General features: G+C 41.0%; 2 protein-coding genes across 2 annotated transcripts; both read right to left on the reverse strand.

The window, feature by feature from the left end:
- Positions 1-654: 654 nt before the first annotated feature.
- LOC104602376 (putative aquaporin TIP5-1) lies at positions 655-2418 on the reverse strand. The gene is made up of 3 exons (XM_010266047.3): positions 1743-2418; positions 1278-1534; positions 655-1198 (listed from the first exon to the last, which is right to left on the reverse strand). The coding sequence occupies exons 1-3, from the start codon at positions 1870-1872 to the stop codon at positions 812-814; spliced, it is 774 nt and encodes a 257-aa protein (XP_010264349.1). The 5' UTR covers positions 1873-2418; the 3' UTR covers positions 655-811.
- A 138-nt stretch (positions 2419-2556) lies between these two features.
- On the reverse strand, positions 2557-11777 carry LOC104602377 (eukaryotic peptide chain release factor subunit 1-3). The gene is made up of 3 exons (XM_010266048.3): positions 11577-11777; positions 3087-4566; positions 2557-2969 (listed from the first exon to the last, which is right to left on the reverse strand). The coding sequence occupies exon 2, from the start codon at positions 4525-4527 to the stop codon at positions 3214-3216; it is 1314 nt and encodes a 437-aa protein (XP_010264350.1). The 5' UTR covers positions 4528-4566; positions 11577-11777; the 3' UTR covers positions 2557-2969; positions 3087-3213.
- Positions 11778-15101: the final 3324 nt, after the last annotated feature.

Consider the following 15101-nt stretch of genomic DNA (forward strand, 5'->3'; position numbering starts at 1 on the left):
CAGTACCGGAGCGACAGTGTAGCCCCCACATCATCCATAATTGTTTATTTTGACCATCGGACTCGACCGTCTTCTTTAATCTTTATAAGGCCACTCCTCTGGCTCTGGAAAGTCTAGGACTACCGACTACGGTTGTCCCCACTAGTTACGTCCATCATAACCTGCCACGTGGTAAGTAAATGGAGGAGTCACGATGATTGTCAGATGGGTGGGACCCAAGAGGACATGCCGCATAATAAATGTCCACTGACCACAGGCATAATTTCTGCTTTACTTTGACTTTTGAAAGCTTTGTAAATGTTTTTTTTTTTGTTTTTTGTGTCCAGAGTCCAGACTAAGGGCCTGAGTTCAGATCACGTTTGAAAATCCGATTTCTGGCCCATAAAAATATATCATTGATCTGGAACTAATTTGGAACTTTTACTGGAGTTTGCCAGCCATGATAACGATTCAGACTTTTCTTTCTTTTTCAATTTAAAAATTTGCAAGCCTTGGGCACGTACCTCGTTTTTCATATTACCATCATTTGGCTAGTGCATTATTTCCCGACCCCGCTTTGGAATTCAAACCTTGAAAAGAAACAACCAGTCTATTCAAGTTAAATTTTATTTCTTCTACTATTTTCCAGAAACTCCGTATCATGTTATCGTGCAGATTATTAGTCGTATGTGAATTTTTGTTATTCAAAACCCAAATAATATATATATATATATATATATATATATATATAGATTCCAATGGCGTACAAAGTAAAAGAAAAAATAGAGATTATAAAGTTGCGTAGACCATCTCTTACATAAACCCTAAAAAGTTACTGGCCCACTCCTCCGTCGACCATAAAACGGGATGCATCTGAGGACTGAGAGGGAAACATCACATTGTCGTAAACAAGTCCAGCAATTGCTGCACCGATCAAGGGTCCGGCCCAATATACCCCTTGATTCTTAAAATTCCCACTTACAAGAGCTAACCCGAATGAACACGCCGGGTTCATCGAACCACCTGTAAATGGAGCTGCTGCCAAAGTATTGGCTCCCACTATTAGTCCAATCACTAAAGGCCCGATCACTCCAACCTGACCTCTTCTTGCATCTCCGGCTGCATAAAACGCGTAAACCAATGCAAATGTTATTACACCCTCCACCACCGCTGCTCCGAAGCCTGTCATCTCCTCCGCTATTGCATGCGTCGGAATTACCTGCAAAATCAAGCAACTAACCATCAATGATCCCCGGCCGTTTGTCTTGATCAAGCAATTAAACCACTTCATTACTTACTTGTCCAACAATGGTAGCCACAATATTCAAGAGAAGGCATGCCACGGTGGAGGCCAGCAACTGTGCAACCCAGTAGATCATGGCCGTCGGGACGCTGATATGACCACCAATGGCCATTCCAAAGGTCACCGCTGGATTCACATGGCCGCCGGAGATGTTGGCGGCCATGTAAACTGTTGATGATAATGCAAATGCATTAGCAATGGCAATGGCCACTAGACTAGATGGATCGGGCACAGCATTCGGCATTAACTTCCCTGTTAAGAATTTAAAAAAATAATAATAATAATATTATTAATTAATTAATTAATTAAATTAACAAATCAAATTAAGCCCGTCACTAATTATGTGATCTAGTAGGATTCATGGACGATGGTACCAGCAAATCAGAATTTAAATATGTATCCCAAGTCCAAACTCGCAAGAGTAGGAGGATAGGAAGATAACTAAAAAGCAAAAACTCACGGGATGAGATGGTGGATCCAACAGAAGCAAAGACGAAGAGGAATGTGGATATGAACTCAGCGAGGTATGATCGAAGGGCAGTAGGAGTTACAGACTGCTCAAGACGGGTTCCTACCATCGTCAAAGCCATTATTCTGTTTTATTGGCAAATGAAAACAAGACAAGAGGTTGCTGGTTCTCCGCTTTAATTCATAGATAAGAGGAGAGGAGGATGGTTTATATATATAATATATATAGATTGCATCCCAAAATGTGAAAAGCAAAAGGAGGCGACGCTTCTCTCAGTCAAGTCAGTCCCATCATCCCCATGGCATAACCGCATGAGCATCATAACCTCTTGAATTCAAAATTCAACTGCCAATGCCAAAAAGCGCGACTTGTCGTTTATTTGCGTAACTGTCCGTTTACGGGAGTTGCTAATCAGCAACGGAATTCGGATGAGTCCGGATCTCTTGTTCACACAAACTCTATCCACATCTAATATCTCATCAGAGTTTGTGTGGGCCAGATTGAATTCGGATCACTCAAACTCATCCCACACCGTGGACGATGTTTCCCACACCTCTATCACGAGACAGGGAATATTTCTCTTGTCATTCGCGAGAGAGGTGGAAACAGCAGATCCCGAGTGATTTCCCTTGTGCTGTGGGTGTGGGGTTGGTCATTGGTGTCTGTGAGGAGCAAAAGAAGGATTCACCGTCACCGTCTGAATAGTTCCGTACTTCGCTACAAACAATACGGGAACGTCGGGAAGCTATAAGGTGTTCTAAGATCCAATTCGTCCAATATGCAAGACCTCATCTACCATTCTCCATTTCTGACAATTCTTAAATTTAATTATAGCTGAATGAAATGTCAAGCTTCAGCTTAGATAAAAACAGAACTAAGAGTAATTCCAAGCTGCCTAACCACATATTTAGTAGTTTTTTTTTTCTTTGAAAGAGGGATGGGGGAGCCTAAGAGTCGAACATTGTCACTAGTACAAATGTATGGCATAACTAGGCAACAAGAAATATGGTTTCCAGACGCCAATGCAAGTATTTAAGTCACATATGATACTAGAGTACCAAAAGTGGGCCTCCTATATATTATATATCCTCCAAGCCCAGGAAGAAACTTGAATGATTTTCCCCAATAAGTCCAACAACCTTGTCCATTGTTCCATCGCCAAATCAATCCCACAATATCGCCATCTAGTATCTTCTATTCCAGAAAACAGACAAGCTCCTGCCATTCAGAAAAATAAAAAAAAAAAGTGTAAAGAAAGAAGGAATTAGAAGTAATTTTAGGAAACGACACAATATATAGTAGTGATATACAGAGTAAAAGGATCAAGCAGCAAACCTTAATTAGTATTTCGTGAAACCTCATGAGCTACGGAGCAGCAGCAGCGAGTGCATGCACTCGTATGCCCGGTGCAGGCTTTCAGATTGCCCTGCTGCACCGGGATTGAGTAAGGGTTGATTGATTGCTAATCAGAGTCTTCGTAAACTTCTCCATCATCAGAGAATTCATCAAATGACCTTATATCAAGCTGGTAACGAAGGATTCCTCCAATGCCACCAAACCCTCTGCAGAACTGGGACCCTTCTTGTGATTTGTTAGTGACAAATTCAAGGCTGCAACCAAATCGCTTGTACTCGTTAGCAAACCACTCAAGCAGTGACATCTTTTCCTGAACCTCCAGTTCTGAACTAGTGGCTGGATCCCGGAAATTATTTTGATCGGTCTCTTGATCCTTGTTCAGGTGCTTTATGACAATCTCACCTGTGGAACTGTTTTTCAGCACATACCTGTTAATATCCAGATTTTCCCACACAATTAGCGTTTCAACAGCACCCATCTCCAGTGCTTTCAGGGTGTCATCTACACCAAAAACATACTTGCCAGTATCCTGGCTGATCTCCTCGAAATACTTCCCAATCAAGCGCTTCTCCTGAATGAACTTTACATTGGATAGAATCTCCGAAGAAAGCTCAATGGCCTGATTGAAACCATTCTCCCCTCCATAAGAAACATCAACCACATTAAGTATCTTGGCCTGGAGGCGAGGATCAAACATATCTGATTGGCTCAGCTCTGTCTTGAAGTCAGCTGATCCTGCCAGTATTAATCCAGCAACATTGGGCTGGCTGGTGGCTGGATTGATGAAGAACTGTGTGGCAAGTTCAGCTGTTTTTCTAACATAGTTGTGTCGTTTCTCCATACGAAGGCGAGCAAAACGCAGAGCAGACTGTCCTCCTCTTCCATGTTTCTTTGGAAGATCAACAGTGAATTTGTGGAGCACTTCCCGTGTGTTTCCACTTAATGTTCCAAAAAGTGTCCCATTCCCATCCATGACTATAAAGCCAAATTTATCATCAGATTCCAGGAGTTCATTTAAGGCTTCAGTGTGGAACTTATTATCACAGAGGTAGAGTGATGCATTTATAGGCTTGAAAGGCTCAAAGTCAATGGTTACCTTCTTTTCCTTCCCATCTTCAGTAACAATTGTTCCAGTGTACAAAACCAAACCATTCGGAGGAACTTTATTGTACAGCTTCAACCTCTGCTGAGCAGAAGTAATGGCACCCAACACTGACTGACGGTTAACCCTACTTTTAATGTTTGAAGCAGTTCCAAATTCATCACCCAACATCTTAGTAACCCGAGATATCTGATCACGTGGAGGCATGATAAGGGAGATCATGCTGGTCCCATTACCTCTTGCAGCTTCCAGTGCCTTGATCAATTTCTTGATCTTCCATATCTCAATATTCTTATCAGTTTCATGACCATCAGCCATTTTAACTGGATATGAAGCACAGAAAGGCAATACACCAACCTGCAAGAACAGCATATAATCAATTCAAGTGAAGCATGTTTACATGCAAACAAACCCAAAGAAGAGCAAGACCCATCAAATTTACAATGGAAGGCCAGAAAACAATCAAGAACCACTATAAATTGCATCTATAATATGACATGTTTCAATTAAAAAACTCTTATTTTTGTGAGAGAAACAACACCAAAGGATTATAGCCTTGACCATGGGGACTTTATGTTCAGCCAATAAAGCTGCAGTTGTCCTTCACGGCCTAAACATAGGTTCCACTGTGATTACAAAGCTACTACCTCCAATTTTAATTTACAACTAAAATCAGAATTTCCTTAAAACCTTTTATCTTGTGTGCAGGGCAGCAGGGGTAGAGGGCCAGAGTTGTAGCACAAAATCTAAAACCACTAGAAATAGTAAATCAAAATCTATAGAGAGTTTTCCTTTAAATTTCTTCTTGCACTTCAAGTTAGAGAAGTTGAGCAGAACATAATTAGAAAATTCATGTACAATGTGCATACTATTTTCTTAAGAAACTGCTCCAAATTGTGTTTTTTTAAGTACAGAAAATATACAAATAATATAGATTTACATATATATGCCAAGCCTTTCATTCTTAACAATCTTTCTACTGTATTATGTTGATCTGACATAATTTTTTTTATATTTGTTGTTCCTTGTTAAAAAATTAGACAAACATTTCCCACATGTCATATATGAATCCATCACGGAGAAGAAAAATAAAAGTTGCTTTCCAGAACTTGTGCAAATGCACCCTGAATCTTACAAAACTCTTAGACCGTCCAATAAAATGATGTACCGTTGACCAGATTAAATCATCCAGTTCCCTTGCCTTCAAATACAAATATCTAAGATAGAACCTTTTGATGCTGGATTGATCATCTGCATCTCTAAAATGTGTCTGCATATGATTGTAAGTGTATTTGAAAACGGCATATATAAAGCCCAGGTTATTCTTTTCCTAATAAATAATAATATGTAGTTAGTCCATAGGAAAAACTATCATATGCTGACCTATCTCCATGCTCTAATGCCTGTAACTAATATACATTATAAAAAGAGATAGCATGTTGATTGGCAGTGACTGGCGGAGACGTGGCAGGGTTGAAAACGAGGAGAAGATATGTTGGCTTTCGAAGGACAGGACGTTACAAAAGCAACTTTAAACAGAGTTTCCCAGGAAAACTCAGGAGGGACGGAAGATACAGGGGTGGAGAACGAGAAATTCTTACTATGGGTATGAACAGAACCAATGCGGAAGGGCGGAAAATCCTTCTCAACCTAAGACACTAGGAAGAAGAAACGAATCCTATGCGGAAGAGGCCAGAATGCCTACCTGGTCGAAGGAGGGAAATGTAGTGATGAAAACAGGGACTGAGTACATCTACCTTCTACCTGACGGGAAGGGGGAGAGCGAAAGAAAAAAAATTCTAAAGACTTGTTTGGTAGGGGTAGTGGAGACGTTGCTATCAGTTAAGGAGCTTCAGGCATGGGCATTGAGAAACTGGGATCTAACTCTGGGAGTTAGAGTAAGGAGGATGGCAAGAAATAAATTCGTGTTCATCTTACCTTCAGCGGTGGAGGTGAATAGGATTCTAAATGAAGGGGCGAGAAACATCAGAGGAGCCCTGCTCCATTTGTATGCTTGGGAAGAAACGGAAGGCTGCTGGCAGATGGAGACTGGACAACCAGAATCTTTTTGGCTGAAGATAGTTGGCCTGCCTCTGCACCTATGGAGTGAAGGTCTGGTGAGAAAGAAAATTCATTTAGTTAACTGGGGAAAGGTGTGCAAACAAAAAAAAAGAATGGAGGGCCGGTAATTAGAAGAATTCGGGAAATGAACTTAGCCTTACTTGGCAAGTGGTTTTGGAGGTTTGGTAACCAAGGGAACTGTTTGTGGAGGAGAGTAATCGGAGCAAAATATGGTAAAAGAAATGAAGGATGGTTCCCTAGTGATGTAAATCAGTTGAATGGTTGCTCAGTCTGGAAGGGAATTGAAAAAAGCTATAATGCTTTCAGCAAGGAAATCAAATTTGAAATGGGAAGGGGTACTAGGGTTCATTTCTGGTTGGATCGATGGAAAGGTAACAATGTACTAAAGGATGACTTCCCAGAATTATTTGCAATTGCAACAAACAAGGAGGCAAAAGTAGCTGAATATATGCAGTATCAAAATGAGGTATGTTATGGGCCCACGCGGTGTCCATAACAAGGTACTTGTGTGGAATCCTCGCTTCAGAAGAGCTTTGAATGATTGGGAGATTGAGCCATTTAGTAGGCTTCTTCAAAAGCTGTACAACACTCAAATCAACCCCAATTTAGAAGACAAAAGGCTTTGGATTGCAGATAACAAAGGCCAGTTCTCAGTGAAATCTTTCTATAGTAAACTGGCACAAGAGGAAGATGACCTGGAATTTCCTGAGAATGTAATATGGTGCAAACACATTCCATCGAAGGTCTCTTTTTTTATTTGGGCAGCTTACCTCAATAAGGTTCCTACTAGAGACAACCTGGTTAGGAGGGGTGTGGTGATTGATTCTAAAAGATGTTTTGTACAACAGTGATGATGAGACCGTTGACCACCTATTACTGCATTGCAGCTTCACTCACAACATATGGGTAAAGATTCTCAGAATTTTGCAGTCAGAAGTTGCTGCCCGGAAACAATGGCTGATTTTGTCAACAATTGGAGGGTTCAAGGTCTTAGCAAGAAAGGGAAAGTCCTTTGGTCCATGGTTCCCCCGAAGTTTGAGTGCTATCCTTGTTCTTTAATTGTACAGCCTCTGGTTGTACTCTTTCCTTTTAATGAATTGATACTTTACTTCTCAAAAAAAAAAAAAAGATCTCCATCTCTCATTATCTGTATTTGTCTCGACTCTTGAGTGAACAAGAAGACCTATAAATAAGGATGCTTATGGCACCACAAGTAGACTATCCGAAGTCCTTTTTGTACATTTTCTCAAGTCTTAAATGAGGCATTCCACTACCTGGAAGCATGAAGCATAGTTCAGAATGCAAGAGGACATTTTGAGTGCCATACGTGTCAAGAGCATCCATGCCTCCAGCATACGCTACAGGGCATTTTGAGTGTGCCATGTCCACCCCAATCACCTTTTAAAACATTGCTGTCAACTATACTGTTAAATGTTAATGGTTATATATATTAATCTCTGTGAAGTCTAAAGTTAGACCATGTAATTCAAATAATCTCATTGAAACAAACAAAGAATCATATTGGAAAATATAACCATATTTTTGCCAATTTCAATATAGTATATTTTATGAACATCACGATAGTCTGTTGCATAGTTTCTAACTTTGCATACCGGATAGTAAATACCACAGTAATATTGATAACCAGAGATATGCTATCATGCATTCCAGGTTGGTGGTTGAAGGTGATCCATGAGTGGTAATTGGAGTGGAAAGGGAGGCAATATACCCTTTGCATTATAGACATCATATTGGAGAAGTAGTGCCCCTTGGCATTCTATGAATACCTCATTCACTTAGGAAAGGACAACAGCTAACCTTTGAATTTGGGGTGGGGTGGGGGTTGGAGAAGAATGCTCCTTCGTACACCACAAAAAGGACTTCTCTCTATCTAATAGAGTGTCAACAATGTTTGTATAATTACATATTTCTTAACGAAATCTAGACTTGTGATTAATTGTAAAGAAATGGAAACTGTTGTCAAACATTATGACTGAAGATAAACCTCTCGATTGCCAAAATTTTCTGGTGGAAGGAGACTCAGCTGTAAATGTTTAATAAAGTTGGGCAGCTGAAAAACAATTATTGAGAACCCTGGCAATACAAGCACACTTAAAGAGAAATCAGACGCCAAGCTAGAGAAGTGGGATCTACCCTCACTTAGACTCGATGATTATCTAACCATATGGCAGATGTGCAGATGCATTGTCCAAGCAAATGGCCAACAGGACCCAACTGTATTGGGGATTGGGGTCATTTCTATGGAGAATGAAAGAAAATTGTAGGGCAAAATGTACATAAGGGCAAGAGTTGTTAACAGGTTAAGTAGTAGGGCTAGCCTAATTTGTGGGGATGCTTGGTATAATTCAGTTGTACAATTCAAACATTATTTTCATTTACCAATAAAAAGAATTATGACTTATTGATCAAAACAGAACATTAGGACTGAAATTGTAAGAATAGCCAATTAATTTGGTTGTATTCCAGTTCAACATTAAAGACCAGAATCTAAAACTTGTATGTGGCTGGCAAATTGTAGAAACTCAAATTCTCATAATTGTGACCAGCATCATGGACAAGAACCATATTGTATTTAAAGAATTGCAGACACCTAACCAATGTGCATAAAAAAGAAACAAATACATAAACAAGCAAGACTTCAAATAATAATAATGAGGGTAAAAGGCTTAAGCCTCCCCTAAATTTGAAGATAAATACTATTACCCCCCTTCTAATTTCTAATAGGACTTAAACCTCCCCTGTCAGAATAAGATTCCATTTTTTTTAGAATAAGATTCCATTAAATTTAACAGAAACAATAAAAAGACTCTTTTATCCTTCATTATTCTTTAAATTTAAAAAACCACCCAAACTAGCAAATAAAGAACTACCACTGTTTTCTTTCCTGTAAGGATAAAATTATACATTAAATCCAAAGGAAATTACATCAAGAGGAACTAAAACCCATTCAAGACAAAACCTTCACTCTCTAACAAAGACGCCAATATATGAGCCAATTTATTGTATCATGACTAACATGATGAAACACTAGCTGCATAAAAATGATGAAACACTAAACTGATTAATAAGAGATTTAGAATCAACAAAAAGGACAATTCAATCACAAATATGAATATTCCAGCTTGTTCTGTATGAACCCGATAACAATCTGATTTTCTAGTCATTAGAATGTATTTGTCCATAAACTTCTGCACACTTTGAAGAGTTTTATACACCGTATATGCCACAGCTACTTCTACATCGATCAGCAATAGGAACAGGATGCACCCCAACCTCCAAAACCTTCATCTAACAACCAATGATCACCCATGCAGTCATAGCTACTTCCCCTTCAATGAACCATCAAAGTTAACTGTTATATCGGTATGATGTACAAACCCATCTCTTAGTTTGGGTAATGATTCAACCACTGACATAGAAACCCTCTGGATTGCCCACAAAATGAAGCACTTAGGTTAAGAAATCAGTGCAAGCAACCTCCAAAATCGTGTTCTGCAACCATTCTATCAAAAAGCTAGATGCAACCATGTCTGATCAATAGCCAAGGCTCAACCCAGATAAGCAATGTGACAATACCGTGTGGTGGTGTTGCTGGTGAGAGGTAGTCGTTTGTGGATTGCAGATGTCAGTGGTTGGGTGGTAGTGGTACAGGGAGTGCAGACCTCTATCACGTTTTTGGGTATGCAACACACTGACACACTGAGAACGGAACAATGGACAATAATGGACAGAATTGGGTTTTAGGGAAAAATAACTCCCGCATAATGTCAAATGCTAACGGATTTGGACGGAATGTTAACATAGGGGAGGTTTTTGTCTTATGATGTCACAAAGCATGGGAGGTCTTAGTCCAAATTGAAAGAGGGGATGTTTTAATATTTAGGATAAAATGAAGGGAGGTTTAAGTCTTTTACCCAAATAATAATAACTAATTAGAACATCATACAAGATAATCTACTTTGATCATGCATATTTTTTAAATTTAAAATGACCAAAGTTGCAACATCTTAAAAGAATTATAAATTTTACTTGCTAAAGTCAATACCTCTATCTAAAATAGTTGAGTGTAGGATAGCATTGTATTTTACTTCTCACATAAAGGTACTTGATTCCTCCTAATTCATAAACTGATTGTGTATTTGTGTGGCATAGTTTCATGACCATGTAAAATCCTTCCACAGTTAGGGGGTTTTAGTTCAAAATTTACTTTGGTAGGAAAAGTATCAACCACACAAATTCAGTAAAAATCCAATGGTTACACAATCTAGCAAATCCAATGGTTACATTATTCATCCCAAGACAAGTGGCACCAAAAGAATGTAAAATGCAGTAAAAATCAGATAAAAGAAGATGAGTCCAAAAACTTGGGAAGATAGGGGGGATAAGACTGGAGAACAGAACTTTGGGTAGTAGTCAGGTGTATGTATCTGGAGGAGAGAGAAAGGAGAATAATCACACATGTACTTTAACAACACAATTTGGACCACATTCAGCAAGAAAATATTAGCTTTGTGTCAAAATGAAGAAGAAACAATGTAGAAAATATATAATTGAAAGACTAAATATCCAAATCATAAAACTACTTGAGATAATGAGCCAAATGAATATTATCAATGATGACAACATAAGTTCATATCAGAAAAGTTCACAGACATCAGATCAGTTTACCATTACAGCAAGTCATGGCCCCTAACGTCGGTTTGATTTATCTGGAGTATTGGAAGAGGTCAACTGAATACGGCCCTAACCTTTCGCATTTTCTTTTTCTTTTTTTTTTTCACAAAGTGGCCTCTCTCAAACAAAACATTAGATGAATGCACAGGAAATTTGTAAAAAAACAAGATCAAAAGATTTAAGAAAATAGAAGCCCAGTAAACAAAATTTCAAATCATGCAGTAATGAAATACCCCCCCCCCAGTGGCCAATAAAATAACAAGGAAAAGAGGGAGCTAGAATATGAACATGAAACCGTCAGGCGATGATCATTTAGAAATGGTAGCTCTAAGGAAACAACCATACCCTAAATCGACCACGTATGTACACGCGAACAACATACCGAAACGATCAAACCCCAAATCACACAAAGATACACAGAGCTAAACAAAAATCAAATACTGAAAAGCTAGAAATAGAAATCATAATAGAACGGATCAAATTACTACGCACTGAATAGAACGGATTATGGATAAACCTAAATTCCATATAAAACAGATCTGAACTAGCAAAAAACAATCAGATCTCGTAATAATGGTGAAGAGGTATACCTATATGAAGCTAGATTTGGCCCTTCACGCGGTGGAAGAAGAATCCCTGGAGGGGAGATTTCCCACTTAGCGAGGAACGACAGAGAGAGAGCTATACGGGAGATACGGCGTTTCCCTTATTGTTTCCGTTCCACTCGTTAGGGGTATATTGCCTTACCTTACCTGAATCAAACCCTCCAATTTGTCTGGTAACGATGAGTGTCCGCACACCGCAGTCCGCACGTAGACCCGATACAAATACAATCCGGGTCCATTAGCCCTCGTCTATCCCTTGCGTGTAGGGGTGTCAACGGTATTCGAAAATCCGATTTCGAATTTGATATATTCGAAAATTCGATTTCGAATTTGATGTTCAATATAATCGAATCGAATGCGGATAATTCGAATATCTACTTGGTCGAATTCGAACATTTTATTCTTATCCAATAGTTAATTAGATAAGAATTCGAATATGACCTGATTCAATTCGATAAATATCCGAATTCAATCAATTATTTAATTCTTATATATAATATATAAAATATTTTATATAATATATATAATAATTAAGTTATATATTTATATATTTTATATTAATAAAATATTTATTTTATATATTTATTAATTATCTAAAATAATTAATTAATTGAATTCGAATTGAATCGGATATTCAAATATTTAATCAAATTTGAATTCGGATATTAATTTTCAATATCCGTCGGATATTGAATCGAATTCGAATATCAGATTTTCTAATCGAATTTGAATTTGGATTTGATCCGTTTACACCCCTACTTGTGTGGGCTAATTGGGTTGTGCGCCTGTGCCGAGAATTTCCCATGACGGAATCCTATAAAACGACAAAGTGGGTCCAAATGGATTGGTCCGAATCCGATCATATTTTTGTTTGATTTTGATATTTTTATCGGATTTTCGGATTTGATCGAATTTAGGTCACCCTATATATGTATTGGATTTTTTATAAGTTTTTATAAAACGAAAATTATCTAAAACCCACCGTCACTTTTTATCAATTTTCAATTTTTATAAATTTTCTTAGTCTCACCATAACTTTTTAAAACTTCCAAAACTCACCATATCAGTGAAATAATGGTAACTTGACAAACGGGCATCATTAATTTACTATTTTACCCTTCTGGCGGTCAATTCGTAGTTTAACACCAGCATTATTTTCCTTTCTCTCTGACTCTACCCCCCCCCCTTCTCTCTCTCCTTTCGCAAGACCCTCAATCGTTCCTCATCAAAGAAGCTTTAATCCGGCCACTCCAGCTAACACCACCACCACTACCACCGTTCATATCTCCAAACAGAGGAATTCTCTTTTTCGCTTTTCCAGTGGCGTGGGGACTTTGCTAAAAGTTGTCTACTCCCATTCTTAGTCTTAGACACATAGATAGAATTCATCTTCCTTTCCCAACTTCGATATATCATCTCTTCTTCTTCTTCTCTCTCTCTCTCTAGTTTCCCTTCACCTCTTTCGCCCCCTCCGAAGAGAATTGCAACACCAGGTATGATTACTGATGGAGGGAGATTTGGCCCGACCCCTTGGCCGCGCGACACGTAGAAGCAACCGAGAGTGACCTGGCAGGAGCGCCAGCTCGGCACGGCAACGTGCCCATGACCCGAGCTCCCCAAGGAGGAGCCCGAGATCTCCTTTAGAGGCCCTGAGCCTTACAAGGAGCGCAAAGGACAAAAACCCGAGCTGACCCACCTCGGGGCAGTTTGGGCCACACTTCTATCCAAACTCAAGACTTCACCTGGCACACCACTCCGGCACTAGGTCGCCTGACTGAACAACCGTACCTGACGCCAAGGAAGCCCGTACACGGAGGCGGCGCGCCTGACTGATTAGGGGTCCGACACATGACAGCCGCCCTCCAATGGCCACCTGCCACCGCCATCTCAGACGTGGCAGAGACGGCCCTGACAAGGAAGACAGTGGCGGTTATGACACCCGATCTGGCATCTGGCAGAGGTGATGACACCCGATCTGGCATCTAGCAGAGTTGATGACACCCGATATGGCGGAGGTGATGATACCTGATCTGGCAGAGGTATGGGAGTAAGTGTACCAGGGTGCCTACAAAGGCCCCCCTTCCCCTAAAGAAGGAGGTATGTGATTTTTGTGTTTTCTGGTCCTGAAGTCTCTCATTTCCCTTGCCTTCTCTAGAGCACTAACTTGAGCTTTGGAGTGTTCCGACCGGGTTCCTCCCCGTAAATCTCCAACTTCTTCCTTGTTTCAGGCACCTTCAGCTCCGTCAGAGGTGAGGCAACTGGCAGCTAGGACCGACCGGATTGTGCATCATCATTTGGCGCCGTCTGTGGGAAGACTTCAAAAAGCCTCCCCTAACCTTTAACTCTCTCTCTCTCAAAGAAACCTTAGCTTCCATGGCTTCCTCCAGCAGCAACAGGCACAACGCCAACTTGAATGTTGTAGGGGAACACCTTCAGCCCGCCACTGTATGCATCGGACAGTTCATCGTCCCCCTCTCGACGGATGAAATCCCTAGCCTCAATGCGCCAAGCACGGTGGCCCCTGTGAAATTAGTTTGGCGCGAATTTTTGACGTCCGAAAATTTATAATCATTTGACGTCTGCGCGTGAGCTGCACGCGACCCGGGATTGACCCCTGGTCGAACCAAGCCGACCCTGATCGGGTCGAAAGCACAAGCAGGTCAAACCGGAGAAGCTCCAAACCAAGGCCAAAGCGTCACGGGGCAAATCCATCCGTCATCCTGTGAACTCCCCACGCCGGATCAGGACCCCGGGCACGGGGAGTAGGGGGCAATTGATGGAGGGAGATTTGGCCCGACCCCTTGGCCGCGCGACACGTGGAAGCAACCGATAGTGACCTGGCAAGAGCGCCAGCTCGGCACGACAACGTGCCCACGACCCGAGCTCTCCCTTAGAGGCCCTGAGCCTTATAAGGAGCGCAAAGGGCAAAAACCCGAGCTGACCCACCTCGGGGCAGTTCGGGCCACACTTCTATCCGAACTCAAGACTTCACCTCTCACACCACTCCGGCACTAGGTCGCCTGACTGAACAACGGTACCCGACGCCAAGGACGCCCGTACACGGAGGCGACGCGCCTAACTGATTAGGGGTCCGACACATGACAGCCGCCCTCCAACGGCCACCTGCCACCGCCATCTCAGACGTGGCAGAGACGGCCCTAACAAGGAAGACAGTGGCGGTTATGACACCCGATCTGGCATCTGGCAGAGGTGATGACACCCGATCTGGCGGAGGTGATGATACCCGATCTGGCAGAGGTATGGGAGTAAGTGTACCAGGGTGCCTATAAAAGGCCCCCCTTCCCCCAAAGAAGGAGGTATATGATTTTTGTGCTTTCTGGTCCTGAAGTCTCTCGTTTCCCTTGCCTTCTCTAGAGCACTAACTTGAGCTTCAGAGTGTTCCGACCGGGTTCCTCCCCGGAAATCTCCAGCTTCTTCCTTGTTTCAGGCACCTTCAACTCCATCAGAGGCGAGGCAACCGGCAGCTAGGACAGACCGGATTGCGCATCA

Source organism: Nelumbo nucifera, chromosome 1 (genome assembly GCF_055504915.1).
Source record: "Nelumbo nucifera cultivar China Antique chromosome 1, China Antique-T2T, whole genome shotgun sequence".
Classification (NCBI taxonomy): domain Eukaryota; kingdom Viridiplantae; phylum Streptophyta; class Magnoliopsida; order Proteales; family Nelumbonaceae; genus Nelumbo; species Nelumbo nucifera.